Raw genomic sequence first — 20,108 nt, forward strand, 5'->3', positions numbered from 1 at the left:
GGAGCATGGTGCCAACCACACCACCTCATTCTAGTGTCGAAGTTATGAAAGCATGGAGTTCTACTTACGTGCCCCCCAAACGCTTTCATAGCATGTAAAGGGGGTACCTTAACCTATCTTTTACTGATGTACCTAGAATTTGAAGATCAATAAAATGAAACGTCTATATACAATGTTAAATATGAATGTAGTAATATTTTTTAGTCTTAGTTCTTGAAAATTTATATCAGTTCCTACATGTGTTTAAACCAAAGAATGAGTATAGGCAGGTCGTATATTATAGTAGTGGTCGAGTAACTCAGTTGAGCAAATGGGTGCGGACAGGAAGGTCCTGGGTTCAATCCCAGGTGGTGGCGGGATTTTTCTCACTGCCAAAACAGCCCCGGAGTCCACTCAGCCTCCTGTTGAATTGAGTACTGGGTCTTTCCTGGGGGTAGAAGTCATTACCAAGGTCACGGAAACATGCGCCTTCATAGCATATAAAGAGGATGAATGTCTTTACTTTATATATATATATATATATATATATATATATATATATATATATATCGTATTTAGTCCACGTTTGCAAGTAATAAATCATAAATTATTATGAATATAGACTGCAGCACAATATTGATGGCCCAGTTCAAAAGTGAAACAACTCAAAATTTAACATTTAGATAAACTTACAATTTAAAGCTTCATGTTGGTGTGCAAAATCCAAGGATCATTGAAATTACTCCTAATTCTGTTAATGATGTTTCATATGTAATATATGCTTCAATTTAGAGTGTGTTAATTGGATTTTTCATACCAAGATGGAGCTTTAAAATACAGTTTTCTAAAACTTTAAATTTTGAGTTGTTTCCCTTTTGAATTGGTCCATCGATATGAAGAAAATTTTGCCAAATTATGAAATTTATTTGGTAAAATATCTCCATTCCTAAAAAGTGAGATTTTTTAATCTATAGTTCATATAGTACCAAATAAAATATAAATCTGCATAATTGAACGTTTACAAATACTTATCTGAATACAAAAACTAGATAACTAAACTTATTACACTGAAGAGAAAAATAAATAATTAGGTCTACTGATAAATAAATAAATAAATAAATAAATAAATAAATAAAATGGTTCTTACATAGGCTGGACTCAAAAACTAGTTAATAACTCTAAAGGGGATTTTGAACACTTCACTTGCCTTTGAGATTGGTGGAATTGGTGTCTTGGGTTTTTCACATGTTTCCTGGAAAACATCTCTATTGTCTTATAATATCTGGAATGTACATTTCACTGGTAGTAATTGAAATATTAACGGAGAGAGAAAATCGTGCAAAATATGAAAATGTTTATGAAATATGAAAATTTTACATAACATTAAGAAATACGAAAATTTTTTTATTCCTTAATTGCATTCTACAGATCGTAAAACTTGAAAATCCTTGTTCCCATACCACTAGCAGGAGTGACTTAGAATATGAAATTTAGTATTTTGCCTGTCTCTAATTATAAACCTATTCATGAACGACCATACGTGGTGTGTCTAAAAAGTTCGGTGAATGGTGTCATATCTGAACGGCAACTTGGCGCATGTGCTTGCGCATGCGCATGGTTCTTCAGAGACTTGGGGAGAATCGATACACAGCATGCAATGCATGTGACTGGCAGTGTAAACAGACTGCGACCAGTTGACCGTAGTCAGTGTGAGAGGAAGTGTCACAGCGGAATGGAGCAACGTGTAAACATCAAGTTCTGCTACAAATTGGGGAAAACTGCAACGGAGACACATGGAATGTTGGTGCAGGTGTACGGGAGGGAAGCCGTGAGCAGAAAATGTGTTTACGAATGGTTTAAACGCTTCCGTGAAGGGAAGGAAACAATTGAGGATGAGCCACGTTCAGGTCAGCCATCGACAAGCAGAACCCCAGAAATGATCGAGAAAGTGCGACAAATGCTGGCACAAGATCAGCGACTGACTCTAAGATTGATTGCGGAGGAATTGGACGTTAGCAAGGACACCATCATCCGCGATGAGTTGGGTAAGCGCTCCCGATTTGTGCCGCACAAGCTCACAGACGAGCAGAAAGCAAAACAGATGGAAACTTCTGGTGATTTCATTTCCATGTGTGACCAGGATCCATTGCTTCTGAAAACCATCGTCACGGGAGATGAGACCTGGTGCTACCAGTTCGATCCGGAATCAAAACGGCAATCGATGTCATGGTGTTCACCGACTTCCCTGCGACCAAAAAAAACCGTCTGCAAAAATCCAAGGTGAAAACACTGTTGATTGCCTTCTTCGACAACAACGGCATCATCCACAAGGAATTTGTTCCTGCAGGTCAAACCATTAATGCTGCATTTTACCAGTCCATTTTAAACCGATTGCTACAGCGTATCCGGCGGGTTCGGCCAGAGTTGTACAGGACTGGAAAATGGATGCTGCTCCATGACAATGCCCCTGCACACTGTGCGATCCGTTGCGCCAATTCCTGGCTCAGAAGATGGTAACTGTTCTTGAACACCCTCCGTACTCCCCTGATCTGGCTCCTGCGGACTTCTTCCTGTTTCCCCGCTTGAAGGCGGCCATGAAAGGTGAACGTTTTGCGGACGTGAATGCCATCAAAAATCGTGTGACAGCCGTTCTGCGATCGATTCCACAGGAGGCCTTTGCTGATAGTTTCCAGAAGCTGTACGAACGTTGTCAAATGCGGGTGGCGACTATTTTGAAGGGCAATAAAGAAAATTTGTTTGTATCTTTGTTTTGTTTGTTTTCTGATAGCAATCACTTTTTAGAAAAGTTCAGATACGCTGTAGCAATCGGTTCAAAACGGACTAGTAAAATGCAGCATTAATGGTTTGACCTGCAGGAAAAAATTCCTTGTGGATGATGCCATTGTTGTCGAAGAAGGCGATCAACAGTGTTTTCACCTTGGATTTTTGCAGACGGTTTTTTTTTTTTTTTTTCCCCGCGGGGAAGTCGGTGAACACCATGACATCGATTGCCGTTTTGATTCCGGATCGAACTGGTAGCACCAGGTCTCATCTCCCGTGACGATGGTTTTCAGAAGCAATGGATCCTGGTCACACATGGAAATGAAATCACCAGAAGTTTCCATCCATTTTGCTTTCTGCTGGTCTGTGAGCTTGTGTGGCACAAATCGGGAGCGCTTACCCAAATCATCGCGGACGATGGTGTGCACCGTGTCCTTACTAATGTCCAATTCCTCCACAATCAATCTTAGAGTCAGTCGCCGATCTTGTGCCAGCATTTGTCGCACTTTCTCGATCATTTCTGGGGTTCTGCTTGTCGATGGCTGACCTGAACGTGGCTCATCCTCAATTGTTTCCTTCCCTTCACGGAAGCATTTAAACCATTCGTAAACACATTTTCTGCTCACGGCTTCCCTCCCGTACACCTGCACCAACATTCCATGTGTCTCTGTTGCAGTCTTTCCCAATTTGTAGCAGAACTTGATGTTTACACGTTGCTCCATTGCGCTGTGACACTTCCTCTCACACTGACTACGGTCAACTGGTCGCAGTCTGTTTACACTGCCAGTCATATGCATTGCATGCTGTGTATCGATTCTCCCCAAGTCTCTGAAGAACCATGCGCATGCGCAAGCACATGCGCCAAGTTGCCGTTCAGATATGACACCATTCACCGAACTTTTTAGACACACCACGTAAATAACAAGTTCGATTCTTACTGCAACTTCAGGCAGTTGTTTCAGATGTTCCTTCCAGTTAGACTGGTCCCTCAGTATTTTCAGTGGACTATATGTATTCAAACAGGCAACATCTTTGGGGCTCAAATCTATGCAAACAACTTCTTTAACCTGCGCATATTCTGCAGTTAATTCTCATTTAACAAATTTATGGGTCGAATTATGGCTTTCTTCTGATAAAGGCAAAGTTCTTCAAAACATACAAAAGAAACCTAATGATTTACAAATGTTCCGCAACTTTCCCAGACACATACAAAATTTCTTAGCAAGAGCCAGGACAGGCCATATTGTCACTCAGAAGTATCTTCACCGCTTTAATCTTGTTGATTCTAGTAGTTGTTGCTTGTGCAACAATAACGAAGAAGATTTGGAACATATCCTCTTAAACTGCCCTGTCACAGACATCCATAGAACTAATTTAAAATCTACAATCCCTGTAACCTTGGACAATTCTCTCCAATATATACTGAATACACCTCATCTTTAGAATGTGGCTGCTGAAATATACAACCAGCATCATGCTTTTTATCCATCATTTGTAAGAAGAGGAAATTCATAGTGAAACACGTGTTGTCAGCAAATAGCTGGATATACTACGAAGATAGATGTATGTATTCAAAAGACAAAAGAGCGACAATTATTTCACGTTTAACTTTATGAAGGCATCTTAGATGATTATGAAGAACAAAACGTGGGTTTAGGTAGCATGAAGGAAATGCCTTCTCCATCTACATAATTTCTCTGTTGTATAGCTGTTGGCAAACATAAACCATTTTTGAGGTACCAGTTTAATGAAGAATGCTAAGTTTCTGGAAAATATTCTTTTGAAATGAACATGAATCCTAAGAATTAAGCTCTAAGATTTCACGTTCTCAAGATGGGTTTAGATTTCATTAAATGTAGATCATACATAAAGGAATCTTTATAAAGAGTTGTTGCTGATCCTGTGCTGCATGCAGGAGTGAATTCGATTCTCACTTGGTCTGATTATTTGATTGGTTTTCCCCCAAGGTTTGCCCCAACTGTAAGACGAATGTCAGGTAATCTCGGCCTATCTCGCCTAATACTATATCACTGTCACCTATTTCATCAACTCAAAGTAACATAGCAGTTTATACAGTGTTAGTAACATAGCAGTTTATACAGTGTTAGTAACATAGCAGTTTATACAGTGTTGCTATATGTAAGAAAATGTAGTAAGGGACCTAAAATTTGTGGGAAATGTAACATCTGTTTACCATCATCAAAATATCACTGTCTAGGTTAATTCAAATTTTTACTAACAAAGTTTAATTTTAAGAGCATCTTCACTGTATACAGGGTGAACTATAAGTAATGACATTAATTTCAGGGAGTTATTCTTTTAGATATTTCGAGCAAAAAAAGTTTAATACTATTTTGTTCGTTTTTGCTTCCTTTCCAAGATAAAAATTGTTTCATATGTGAAATATTTCATAGCATGTTTTGATTTAATTCCCATTATTCTCAGTCAATTTAAGAGAGCAGGATATTATGGTAGTAAATGACTGAAAGAATCTTACTTTCGTCCTTCAAATGTGCAGAAATTTGATCTGAACAAATGTAACTTTTCGTTTTAAAAGGGAATTTTAAAATGTTACATTCGTTCGGATCAAATTTCTGCACAATTAAGAACGAAACTAAAATTCTTTGAATCATTTATTATCATAATACACTACGCTCTTAAATTGACTGAGCATATTGGGAATTAAATCAATGGATTTTCCAAAACATGCTATGAAATGTTTCATTTAAATTCATTTTAATCTCGAAATGAAAGAAAAAAAACGAGCAAAATTGTATTAAACTTCGTTTGAAACATATCAAAGAACAACCCCCTGAAATTAATGACATTACTTACGGTTCACCTTGTATATTCTTCATCATCAGAGTAAGTCATTTATGTGAACGTGGTTGTTTGGCTACCCAATAATAATAATAATAATAATAATAATAATAATTTATTTATTTATTTATACTGGCAGAATTAAGGCCATAGGGCCTTTTCTCACACTCTACCAGGTCACAAAGTATACAAGCAGTGAAAACAATCACAGAATAGGAATGGTAAGCACAATAAGCCTCAGGTTACAGTGTAAGCCTTCAGGTCTCTCCTCCGTACAAAAAAAAAAAAAGTCATTTATGTGCAAAACATTTTGTAATGTTGCAGTAATATTTATTTTCAGGTACAGTTAATAAGCTGTAAATAGTTTTTATTTTCATTTATCATTATTTTCTTTCAGTAAGCGGTGTGGAGTGTTTCTGTGATGGCCATTGTCCTGACAATAAACCCAATGGAACTTGTGTGGGTCAGCCTGGTAGTCAGTGCTTCAGTGCAGTGGAGGAAGTGTTTAACCCTGAAACAGGATTGTTGGAAGAGGAAAGAACATTTGGCTGTCTCCCTCCTGATGAAAGTGGTTTCATGCAGGTAAAATCATTTCATACATTTTGATCTCAGTAATTGATATGCTCTATATTGTTCACTCTATAGGTACAGTCTAGTAGTTTTGTAGAATTTGTGCATTTCCCATTAACACCAGCAGCAATGGTTTAAGATTGTTTTATATGTAGCCTATAATATGGGTTGCAAGGAATATTGAAGTACCGTCATTTCCCATAACTATGGTCCTCGAACACAACTATGGTCCACGATACAACCATTCAAAGAACATTGTAGAAGTAACATAGACCGTTCGTAGATAGCTGCAGTGACTTGTCTTCAAACTACAGTACAACAAAAATATAGATAAACGAAATGCTACATTATTGAGTACAAAATTTGAATGGTTGTATCGTGGACCATAGTTGTGTTCCAGGACCATAGTTCTGGGAAATGATGGCACTTTCTATAACATTTCCTCAGTTCTTATCGTCACAAACGAGGTTCTAAGGACCAAGTAAAGCTGTGTAACTGTTCCATTAAAAATGGAAAAAATGCCATTTCAGCATGTGGACCTGTCATGGCATGCATAAGCATCCTCTAAGTGATGAGGAAAGGATATGGTCGGTGGATTTGTGTAAAAAACCTCGCAGCTAGGTCATATGGCCCAACTAACCAACGGCAGGTGTGGTTCTCCAAACAGTTTGGGGGTTGCGTATAGGTGATATAACCGTCATAATATAAAAATATGGTGCCTACATTAAAGTGGTTATTTTTTTGCTTCATCACAATCCACATTGGAGAGTAAGAGAGTTAATGACTTTATTGTCAATAACTCAGCATTAGTTAACAACATTTGTATAATATACTAATTCATCATAATTAAATAAATATTAACATTCCAAGTTCATTAATGTTAATTTTTTGCGTCAACAAATCTGTAAATCTTTTGAATATTTAATAACGTGTGACTGAAGGTCAGATTTTATGCTTTTATAGTAGAGAAATAAGGTATTGTCCACCACTGTGGAGTAATGGTTAGCATGCCGGCTGTGAAACGAGCAGGCCTGGATTCAAATGGTTTAGCATACTTATCATATCTGTTTTCTACCTGTTCACTTTTGGTCGATTGAAATTGTATTGTATTGTATTGTATTGTATTTATTTACATTCCATAGTATTTTTACATCACTTCACAGCTAGAATATGGAACATATAAAAAAATCTTAATAGTATTACAAAGTCTTAATTGTAGTTGAAATATATACAGAAGAGTTTTACAATATCTTGTACTAGTACAGTACAAGAGGTTAGTTAGTATTGGTACTTAATACAAGACAGAAATATTCTTGCAGCATTGTTGAATGTCATAAATTCACTTACAGAATAGAAAGTGTGAGAAATTAGGTACTGGTACTTCTTTAATTTGGCCCTAAATAATCTTATGTTTTGAGTTTGATTTTTTATATCCATAGGGAGGCTATTAAACATTTTTACTGCCATATAATGCACTCCTTTTTTATAGCACAATAGACTTGTCGATGAAGTATGAAGGTCATTTTTGGACGAGTATTTATGCTATGGACTGTTACATTAGTTACGAAGTTTTCACGATTACATACGAGGAAGTCTATTAATGAAAAAATATACTGACAAGCCATGGGCATTATTTTAATTTTTTTTTAATGATCCTGCATGATTCCCTAGATTTGACAGCTACTATTATTCTAATTACTTTTTTTTGTAGTAGTAGGAATATACTGTTATTATCTATAGAATTTCCCCAGGATATTATTCCAGAACTCATTACCAAGTGGAAGTATGCAAAATATATTGTTTTTGAGGTATTGATATTTACTATCTCTTGCTTAGATCTAATAGCAAAACATGCTGAATTTAGTTTGAAGATAATTCCTTTATATAACTTTTCCAATTTAACACATTATTGATATGTAAGGCAAGAAATTTGGTTGTTGTTTTTCTGTTAGGGACCTATTGATAATTATTGCACTTGAAATTTGCGAGGTTGAATTTGGACAGGATTTAAATTGGATATGTTAGTTTTGTTACAGTTTAATACTAATGTATTGGCTGAGAACCAATCACACATTTTGAGGATAATTGCCACTGTTGAAGATTGGAATGTATTGGAATTATTGGCTGTAATTAAAGTACCCTATGTGACTTATTCCCACAGTGTAAAGGCCATCTGGTACCCCATATGCATGGAAAGTCTATACTGTGCTGTAACTACACAAACTTCTGCAACAAGTTCCTTCGACCAGATCCAGTAAGGGGTAGCACCACACCAAGACCATCACTTGGTTATGATGAAAGTATACCCTACATCGCCCTCATCATCTCTATCACCGTTTGTCTTATTGCATTCCTCATCATAGTTGCATGTGTTTATCTCAGGTAAGCTCTTCATAATTAGCCAAAAGAGTCATATTACAAGTCAATCAAAATGCTGCATGGCTCCAAAATGTTTTTGTGAATGGCTTGTTTCCTGATATGCATGAATTAGAATTGGCCATCCTCACTTCAATATTGCAGACACAACAATACCTACAGTTGTTGTTTTTTTCCAATGGCCGCCATTTAACCCATTTTGCTTCTTGCCTCTCAGTAAAGAGGCAATGCCTACATTATACTGACAATTTTTTTTCATTTTAGTATTTAACTTCAATTTAAAAATTAATGGCATCAAATTCTTCCCCCCCCCCCCCCTCCAGTTTCGTATTGTACCCGCCAAACTTAACAACCCCAGCTCAGAGGAAAGAAGTAAAAAAAAAGTTACGTCAACATGCTCTCGATGTTTATGTTATGCAGTTGGCCGCGTCCGACAAGTGAATTGGTTTATAACAGCGTTGCCAAACATAGACAGCCTCAGTCCGAGTAGAGAGGTCAGTTTATCTTGCCACAAGAGATAACTACTAACTTCTCTGTTAAAAAAAACCCTACTTGCCTCCGCCAGTGGCTGGGCTAATTCAGAGTCATAATGTGACAATGCTGCACAACTAACAGGCATGCACGGTATGATTTATTATGTTTTGGGTAAGGCACGAGTCAGAAGAGTGGTGTGAGTGAGGTCGTCTAAGCTTGGCGAGAACAATGTATTAAAACTAAAGAATTAGAATATTCTATGAGATCGCAATAATGTTATAAACCAGTATTTAATGAATAATATGTACAGATCCAGAATTAATGCTGTAAATGCTGTAGCTATATTTAATGAAGTAAGTACTCACATGAAAACTAAATATGTTGCTACAGTTCATGAATACATAATCACATTTTAACTAAATCTGATGACTTTGTGCTTAATTTTAAACATACATTTTGTTAGATTTTTCTGCTTGGAGAATATCCTTTTCTTAAAGCACAAATATGTAGAGATTCTTATTTCAACAGTGATTAACTGTTGCATGGTATAATGTATCGCAGTAAGCCTGGAAGATCTGTAAGCCTTGCTGCTGTTTGTTTTTTCGGCAGAATTTTAAGCAACACCATAAGATTAATAATAATGGTTTATTACATAGCAAACACAACTTCATTAACATTTTTATTGTAGTGGAGAAAGGAACTGACATGTTCTGCCTATTTCTGCCTTTGTTTTTACATTACAGTTTCCTTTTAAATGAAATCATTGTACACTTCGTATCTGATGGTCTTCTTGTACACATAATGTGCATTTATACTGGAAATTTTCTGTTGTCGAAATTATTTTCTCTTCTTTATTTTAAATCTCGTAAGAATTTCACTTTAATTCATTCCATGTAATAGAGTTTATCTGGAAAGTTCCTGACTGAAAGGGCAGAGAGTTCATAATTTCTACAAATTTTATGGCTACTACAGTGCATATTTATTCTGTTTACCTGTACTCCAGATTCTTCTTCCTTTCCACTTCTCCCTTTTTTTTTTCTTCCTTTCTGTTTTCCTTTTTCATCTTTCTTATTTTTGTCAGTGCTTATTTGTTTTTTTTTTCTGACTTGTTTTTTATTTCATTTGATATGAAGGAAACAAGTAATATAAATATTTCTTACTGTGAACACGCTGCAGCAATATACAGGATGAACCATTAAGTAATGTAATTTCAGGGGGTTATTCCTTGAGATATTTCAAACAAAAGGTTTTAATATAATTTGCTCTTTTTTACTTCCTTTTCGAGATAAACATTGTTTTATATGAAACATTCTATAACGTTTTTTTGGGGAAATCATTGATTTAATTTCCAATATGCTCAATCAGTTTAAGAGAGCAATGTATTATGATAATAAATAATTGAAAGAATTTTAGTTTTGTCCTCTAAATGTGCAGAAATTTGATCCAAACAAATGTAACACTGTAAAATTCCTTTTCAGAACAAAAAGTTACATTTGTTCGGATCAAATTTCTACACATTTACAGTCTTACTAATAAACCATGTATAGTTTTTATACGAGACTTATGCACAGTTGAGACAGAAAACGTTACTAATAAACCATGAATAAGCTATGGACGTATAAACAGGCTGTAACTATACAATGGGAATTGCTTTGCAGTAGTTATATACACGAAACCCCTTGTTTAAGCGTTGTATATAGGGAAAAAATGGCCGCTCCTCTAACAGCTGTTCGTATCGACTGTCATTTTATGATGATGATTACCTTGTAACCACAGAAGAACAAACCAAAGATCATAGAATTATTAGAATAATATTGCTGTAGCTTGTACTCTTTGACCAAAATGTAGTGTGGTAATCGATTAGAGCCAGTTGTACTATCGATATTTAACACGCCACACTAGAGTGCTCTACCGGATGCAATAGAGAACCTCAGATATTCTATTACCTTTCGTAACGAAGTAATGACGAAACTATGACGTCGCTGTGTAACAGTTATACTGTTATACACGACGTATGTAGTGATTATTAGTAAGGAATTTACACACGACTTATAAACGAGCTACTCATTGTATAAGACAGTTAAACGTCTGTATATAGAGTTTTTATTAGTAAGACCGTTATAGGACAAAACTAAACTTCTTTCAATAATTTATTATCATACTGCTTTATTAAATTTACTGGCATATTGGGAATTCAAAGAATGGCTTTCCCAAAACACACTATGAAATTTTTAACTATAACAATTTTATTTTCCACCTTTGCTTATCTTAGTGTTATTAGTTTACATTAACGTTTTCGATACTTTTGTTGTATCATCTTCAGATGTTAGGATGCTATGTCAACATGTGTGATGAAAACCTAGCCTCTTAGTGTGTTGTGGGTTATTCAAATGCATAGAACCTATCATGATTTCCTAGTCTTGCTAGAATTGATCGTTGCTGTGAATTAACCTAATTCAGTGTCTCAAGTTGCTTATTAAGATTCTGTTAAAATTCACTATGAACGTCCGTGTGGGACAGTGTAAAATTATGTGAGAGCAATAATATAACATATAACTATAAAATTATAAAAAAAATGCAGTATACACTTTAAAAAAACACTTTAAACACATGTATGGTTGGTCATGTTAGCCAGTTGTTATGTCGTTGAATTGGGCTGTTTCTGCTGATCTTGGTTAAATTCACTGTCTTAGATGACGCACTTTTGTTCACTGGCACAACAACCACACAGGTTCCATATACACCCCCTCCACTTCCTATACCAGATGACGTACACTAGGAAAAATTGTGATTGAGCCTGCCAGTCTAGTCCCAGCCAAGCATCAAACAAGAACAGTTCGACAACAGCTAAAAATTGTAAGTTGCTTTCCTTGCATAAGTCTTACGCGAAATAGTTTTCAACCAAAAACTCAACTATAAACAAAACCGCCGTAATTCAATTCATTAATATCATGTAAATTGTTACAGACACGCACGGCTGTACTAGATTCACGGACTCAACAGAAAACCATCTTGTACCACATACGTCTAATTACCGACACATAGTAACTGTATCAATGATTTTCACATTAGTCAGCATGAACAATATAATTTTAAAAAGTGAAAAGTCTACAAAACTCCAAATAACACATAATACCAAAACTACAGATAAGCCAGTGAACAAAAGTGCGTCATCTAAGACAGTGAATTTAACCAAGATCAGCAGAAACAGCCCAATTCAACGACATAACAACTGGCTAACATGGCCAACCATACATGTGTTTAAAGTGTTTTATAGTGTTTTTTAAAGTGTATACTGCATTTGTTTTATAATTTTATAGTTATATGTTATATTATTGCTCTCACATAATTTTACACTGTCCCACACGGACGTTCATAGTGAATTTTAACAGAATCTTAACAAGCAACTTGAGACACTGAATTAGGTTAATTCACAGCAACGATCAATTCTAGCAAGACTAGGAAATCATGATAGGTTCTATGCATTTGAATAACCCACAACACACTAAGAGGCTAGGTTTTCATCACACATGTTGACATAACATCCTAACATCTGAAGATGATACAACAAAAGTATCGAAAACGTTAATGTAAACTAATAACACTAAGATAAGCAAAGGTGGAAAATAAAATTGTTATAGTTAAATAATATAAGCTTATCGGTATTACCACAAAATTAAATTGACACTATGAAATGTTTTATATAAAACAATTTTTATCTCGAAAAGGAAGCAAAAACGAGGAAAATTGTATTTAACTTTTTATTTGAAATATCTCAAAGAATAACCCCTTGAAATTAATGTCATTACTAGACATCGGATTTTTAGGCACTAAAAATTGCAGTTTTAGGCGCCTAAAATAAGCTCAAAATTTGTAAAATTAGGCTCTATTTTAATGAAAATAGGCATTTTAGGCACATCAAGGTATCATACTTATTTCTTTCACTGAAATTTTTAGTTATACACTAAAATACGCACAAAAAAGTATGTTTAAACATTAAAAAAGAATAATATATTATATTTATAAACAGAGCTGCACAAATTTAATATATTGAAACTAATGAAATAATGATTGATATCAAAATTACTCATTTTAAGTTATTGAAATTCAGTTCCATGCTCAGACTTTATTATAATTATCTGCACAGTACACCACCAGAATTTTTTCTAAATTCTCCACAGTTAACCTTTGCCTTTTGTCACTGAGAATCATTTTGAAAGCAGAAAAACGTCTTTCAACCGAAACTGATGTGAGAGGCGCAAAGTTTAAATTGGGTACAATAGGAACATCAATACTTACTGGAACATTTACACTTTCCCCCGATATCACTCTTAATACTTTTTCTAACAATGAAAATCCTACATTCTTATTTAATACGTTGTCCCACTTATTTTTAACTTTTTTCCCAGTTTCGCCCAAAGCAGAATGTATGTTCACTTGAGCTTCCTTTACTATTGTTATTTGGCTACAAAGAGATTGTTTTTCACGTTCTAATTGTTCAATGCTTGCAGTTTGTTTTTCACGTTCTAATTGTTCAATGCTTGCAGGTATGAAAGAAAAGTTTGATGTTATGTAGGCAATATCGTTTTTCACTCGTGAGTCATTCAGACAATCTTTCACTGCTTTCACACACGCTGCACTATCAGTTTCAGGTAATTTATCAATAACTGTGACCACTTCTTTAAAATACTTAGAATAATACACCACTGACTGAATCCAGGTTCCCCATTGTGTAAAAACCGGCTGAGGTGGGAGTGGGATATCTGGAAAGTTCTCTCTGAATATTGAAATCCTGGATGGGGCTTTACAAAAACATTTTTTTGTGTTAGAAATAAACGAATTGACAAGAGGAAATTCATTCCGGATTGTTTCAGAAACCCTGTGAAGGCCATGTGCTAGACAAGTTACATGCGTGAGGTTAGGATAAAATGTTTTAAGAAGTGGAGCTGCAGCAACCATGTATGAGGCAGCATCAGTACAAAACAACAGAACTTTAGAATCGTCTATATTACCTGAGTATAAAGACTGTAGGCCTTTATTTATAAAATAAGCAATGGCTTGGCTATTCACTTTCGAAAGTTCCTTAACACATACGAGGTGTGGAATCGAAGGTCTATCAGGACTAAGTTTTCCTGCTACCATATTTGCTATATACCTATTCATAGGATCTGAGGTTTCATCCACAGAGACCCATATGTAAGAATCACCTATATCCTCCCGAATGGAAGCTAAAGTTTCATTGTATATTCTAAGTAATTTTTTCTTAGGGTCGACTCAGATGGGATATTTTGTTTGCAGTATTTTTGTAAAAACTGTCTTAAAACCGGATTTTCAATTGCATCCCAGGGAATGTTAGCAGCAACAAATGCTCTGGTTAAATCAGCATAGAAATTGCTGCTGAGATTGGATGAAGTAGGCTGTGTTAGTAAAGTTTGTTGCAGTTGATTTTTCTGCTGAGCTTTAGCCTTATGAGCCGCTCCTTGCACATGCTGCTTTAGGTGGCACTTCTTTTCTTGCGAAATCTAAAAATGTAAAGTAAACTGAATTAAAATAAAATCCTAATTGTTGTATTGCCGTATTTCTATCACAAAGTTAGTGGGTTCGAACAATCAAAATTTTAATGACCTGCAAATACTTTAACTATCGAAATTTAAAAGGTTAAAGCGTAGTGGTCTTAAAAAGAATTATACCTCAGGATAGCTCAGTCAATGTATAAATATTATAGGCCTACTCATTAAATTTATATATTTCAACTATTGTTACATACCTGTTTGCTACAAATCTTGCAGAATATTATTTTTCCATCATAAGTGAATTCTGAATATTCTGTTAGCCATTGCCGGATCAATGTAGATTTTGCACTTACATTTTTCGGCATTATCGCGTTAAACTTCACAGGAAAACGTCCTACCGCTCAAACAAATAAGGTGAGGGAAAGAGCAACTGTTAACGAGCATTCAAATGAACCGTTGTTATTGAGATTCAATTGGACAAAAATACAAAGTTCCACTTATTGTTGCATTTCCTGGTAGTGTTAACACTAGGAGCGCCATTCTTTTAAATATTTTGTAACGGTTTAACCTACTAATTCGCAGTTTTACGACTTTTCATAAATATTTCAAAAACACACTTTCTCCAAAAATTGTGATTTTATGACACTCTGAAGGGCAGTACAGCTAATCGGTTTCAGACCGAAAACAGTCATTTTTATAGTATAGTATATCTCTGAATCGGTAGCAGCACATGTTGTGATTGTTGCCTGCTTCAAAACTAAGGTTGGTTCTTTGTCGGCGTTTATGCCTCCAAACATGTTAAATTCGGTGAAATCTATTGCGAGTGTCGTGAGATTCAAAACATTTAGTTTCCTTTATCAATGGTTTCATGGCCGGTGTGAAGCAAACTTTCCATTTTTAAATGCCTTAAATTTCGCAGTGAATGCATGTATAAATTATAAAAAGTAAGAGTAAAATGCGAAACTTTACAGTGAGTTAGGCATTTTTAGGCGAATATTAACAAATTAGGCTCTAATAACCGTTTTAGGGCATTTTAGGGCACTATAAAACTCTTTGAATACCTTTCAATTTCCATGAAACACAAATATTAATAATTATTTTTACTTTTCTCCTAAAGAAACAAAATAGGCATTTGCCCTAGAATCCGATGTCTGGTCATTACTTACGTTTCACCCCGTATAGTTTTAATGCCATGAATATTCATCATTTTCTTATATGAAGATATTGTTCCTTGCAATGTTACAGAGAATAATTTAATCTTGAGATTGAAAAAATGTTTGTTACATTTGATTGAACTCTTTCTGTTGTATAGGTATAAAAAACGTGAAGATCGGAGACAAATGTACTTGGTGCAAGCAGCGAGAAATTGTGACCCTTACCTGGCAAATAGTGGAACTCTTCAAGAACTAATAGACCAGAGTTCAGGATCAGGCTCTGGGTTGCCTTTATTGGTTAGTAAGATTATTAGTAGCCTTGTTGTGGTATTATATAGGCTACTTCATTTAACAGTATGTAAGCCTGTTTCTTTAGTATGCCACAAACTGTGTTTGATTTGATTTATTCATATGTTGCATTATGAAAAATAACTTTTAAAATGTGCAGGCGTACATATTTTTATCTTTTTTTTTTTAATTGTAGTTCTTAAATGTTTCGTTATATACAAATTTTTAATTACATTATTTATTTAACATGATTAGTCTTTTTGTATTTTGTGGTTCGGAATGTGCAACACTTGCTTCCTAATACTTTTTCCACTATATTCGTTTATGAGACCACTTTATTGATGTTTTGATTCACAATTGAGGGACTTAGAACAAAAAGCAGGTAAGTGACGGAAACCTAGTTTTGAGGAAATTACAGTTAAAGTTCTACATGCAATGAAATATTGTACACTAGTTTGGTGAAATGATGCCCATATAGCAGCACTGTAGAGTGTGATCACTTACCTGATTTTATCCCAAAGAAACATCCTTTTGGGCTATCACAACACGCACTTACCTCATTTTTTTAATAATGTCACTTACCTGCTTTTTGTTCTAAGCCCCTCAATTATTTTGCAGTGTAATATTAGATGGTGTATAACTTTGTCCATTTACCATACTTTCTCGAATACATCGCGCACCTTTTTTTCCAAAATATACAAGTAAAAAAATATGGGTGTGCAGCTTATTCGAAATGAAGTTGACAACATTGCCCAATTTTCATCCCACACAATTTCTAAGGTGATAGTCCATGTCATTACCTTCCTGCACGGGTATTTCAATTGTGAATGTTGTTGAATGATATTTGGATTAGCAGTACATGTCTGAATCTAATTCAAGTACGATAAATGTATTGTTTGTGCCTCTTATATTTTCAATTCTGAAAATAAGTACCACTAAAGATATGAGATTGCGATCCTTGCAGCAAAAACTTAGAATTATCAAAATGTGGAAAAACATGGAAACTGTGTTACAACCAGTGGCGGCCGAAGGCCATTCTGTCAAGTGGGGCACAACCTTAATGATGAACCCTGAAAATTAAAACCATATAAAACCAATTTATGTTCACTAACCTTTCTAATTTTTGTAGAAGAGCTCCATTTTTCGGTTTTTTTTCTGCGAGCAAAAACCTCTGTAACTCTATTGTTGAAGTTCGGAAAAGAATGTACCATCTTTCTCTCAATTGAGAGCACTGCTACGCCCAGAGGAAAGTTAAATGGAATTCTAAGTGTAATTCACAGAAATGTGCTGATTCTCACTCGTTCGTACTCACAGATCACGCAACTGCCTGCCTTCTTACTACCGCAGAACTAGACTTGGGAAAACTCAGTTGAAAACTGTAGTGTGCACTGAAGGCGGCAAAACGCCTGCCAAGATTCTCTATTGTCAGTGACAAAGCTTTTTGAGAACTGCCAACTTCATGTATTGTAATGTAAACTTTCTTTTTTGGATACGATGGAAGCATAAAAGTTTACAGGGAGCATTAACAACATAACTGTGACAAATGAATATATATACACACATACACACGTGATTTATACAATGAGTCGAGCTTCTAAATTAGTAAACTTACATTTAACGTTTTTCATGTCAAGTTTAGCTGTAAAATGTCGTCTGCTATACAGCAAGTATCAACACCCCTAAAAATGGCACGCAGCTAATTGGACTGTTCCCAAACTAAAGAGACTTGGTGGGCACGGCACATACAGTGCCCAAAGCACAGGATCTGAGGCAAAGAGCTCCGCCTTTCTACAACTCACATCCCCATCCCTTCCTCGTCCAACACTGGGCACGAGAAGAGAGAGCCCATTTTATTATCTGTTCAGAAAACTTGGGTTTCGTAGACTACTACAGATTCTGAAAACATTAGTAGCAATGAAAATGTGAAACTCTTTAAATTATTATTTCATAATACAATTAAATTGTATTATAATATAGTCCTAATACGATAATAAAAATCACTGGGAGGGCACGTGCCCATGTGCCCCTTAATAAAAGCCGCCCTTGGTTACAACCCATAAATTTGATGTAAGTGAAAGTTGCATCAGAGATTGGAGGAAAAATAAGAAACTGTTACTAAACAACAATGGAAACAGAAGAACATTTCGTTGCCAGAAAGCTAAATTTCCATGTATTTTATTAACTGAACTTTAACTGTATTTGTGTTTAATTCTTCTTAGTTTGTCATGAATACATTTGTTGAAAGTTTTATTTTTGTAATTTTTTTTCCTTTGACTTTCAAAAGTGGAATGTGCGGTGTATTGGAGAAAATACAGTATTTTCATATTTGTCTGTGCTGAGATAAAAATGACACTTTTCGTGTTCTCTTTGAGGTTCATTTGAGTAAAATGTTTGCTCTCCTCTCAGTTATATATCATTTCATTCAGTAACTATAAGTAGTGCTAGCAATTCGCGACTCTTCTTCAGTTAGTTCATAGCTTGAAATAATGATTCAGTGAATTATGTATTTATTTATATTGATATTAAATACTGTATTATATTTTGCAGGTCCAGCGTACCATTGCTAAACAAATTCAGATGGTACAGTCAGTAGGAAAAGGAAGATATGGAGAAGTATGGCTTGCAAGGTGGCGAGGTGAGAGAGTAGCTGTGAAAGTGTTTTTCACAACAGAGGAAGCAAGTTGGTTCCGAGAAACCGAAATATATCAAACAGTATTGATGCGACATGAAAATATTTTAGGTATGTTGTTAGTATAAGAATTTGTTAATTAATACATCTGTACAACACGAGCAATCTGTGATCCCAAAATGTATTAAGTCCATTTTTATGAAAAGACTGGGCTATTTTTTTTAATCAACCAGTCTATGGTCTGAGCGGATTTTCAAGTAACATGCACAATAATACAAACTTTTACACAAGGATTGGCGTTGTTTTGGAAGAAAGCAAGCTTAAATTATATATATCTCTGTGTGCGTGCGTGCATGCGCCTGAGTGAATTTTGGAATCAATTAGCTGTAATTGCAAAATACTTATAATTTTATGTTGCTTGACAGAACATAATACAGTAAGTTGGTCTATGGTAATACACTGTTATTCCTTAATCTGTTCTATGATATCTGGATGAATCATGATTGTAAAAGAAAACATAAATTTTCTGGTTTAAACAAAAATATACATTATATTTCGTGGACACTCCCTGCTTTATTGATTTCCGAGGTATACTTGACTTCATCCAATACCAACTTGCTGGACCTGACGTGGCTTCACTGGGTTCCCTAAAGTACTTTGCCTTAACAAACTACTCTACTTGAGCTAACTACGTATCATGACGTGGATGTGGGATCATTTCATAAGAATATGGTTTAAAGATAAACACTGAGAAAATAGTTATGAAAATATCTGGGATACAAAATGAACATTGAAATATTAAGCTGTCTGGTATACATTTTAAAATAGTATATTATGGTACAAAGTTGGGAAGTGCTGTTTACAAAATCGAGGAAAAGGTTTAAAAAACGAACAGAGCGAGTTTTTCAATTTCCGAGATGTAATGCCCTTCACAGACATGTATTACAGTATCTTTTGCACGATAGTATATTTTGAAAATAATATTTTTAAAAATCTTAATATACAGTACGTATGTTACACTATGACCAGCTGACTTATGTTAGCAGTCTGACCAACGTACAAACTTCACCATCAACTTCAGTGTGAAGGAGTAGAAATGATTTAGGTACTTGTAATATTTCGTGTTCAGTTGGAATAGTTTTATTTTTCTGTTAAGTGAAGTTTGAATTGTTTAAATAAAGTTCAGTACATTTCAAATGCAGTGATTTGTTTCGTATAATGTATATTAATTAACACTGTCTTTAGCGTATGAATTTTGCATGCATTGTAGCATACATAGAAGGCAGTGGTTTTCATTACGACACTAGAGTAGTTATTTGTAGTATTTCAACATACTTATCTAGGTTGGTAACTCTGAATTCAGTAAAATCAATTTTCATTCGTGGCGGCTGTTTGCTGTAATGATGAGAAAACAATATTGTGCAAAAAGGTTATTTATTTACATATTTAGGATCACAAATAATTTCATGTCGTTATTTAAATCTGTCAAACCAACCATTGGAAGCAGAAAAGTCGAAGTTTAAT

At 35.0% G+C, this 20,108-nt stretch overlaps 1 protein-coding gene across 1 annotated transcript in view; it reads left to right on the top strand.

Annotated features, from left to right (window-relative positions):
- Positions 1-20,108, top strand: part of LOC138716339 (bone morphogenetic protein receptor type-1B-like) — a 68,493-nt gene that overhangs the window by 38,185 nt on the left and 10,200 nt on the right. Inside the window, exons 2-5 of the mRNA XM_069849311.1 lie at positions 5,978-6,162; positions 8,312-8,532; positions 15,826-15,964; positions 18,503-18,695. Coding sequence (XP_069705412.1) covers positions 5,978-6,162; positions 8,312-8,532; positions 15,826-15,964; positions 18,503-18,695 — 738 coding nt within the window. The remainder of the gene's footprint in view (positions 1-5,977; positions 6,163-8,311; positions 8,533-15,825; positions 15,965-18,502; positions 18,696-20,108) is intronic.

The sequence above is a fragment of the Periplaneta americana genome, chromosome 16, assembly GCF_040183065.1.
Source record: "Periplaneta americana isolate PAMFEO1 chromosome 16, P.americana_PAMFEO1_priV1, whole genome shotgun sequence".
In the NCBI taxonomy this organism is placed as follows: Eukaryota; Metazoa; Arthropoda; class Insecta; order Blattodea; family Blattidae; genus Periplaneta; species Periplaneta americana.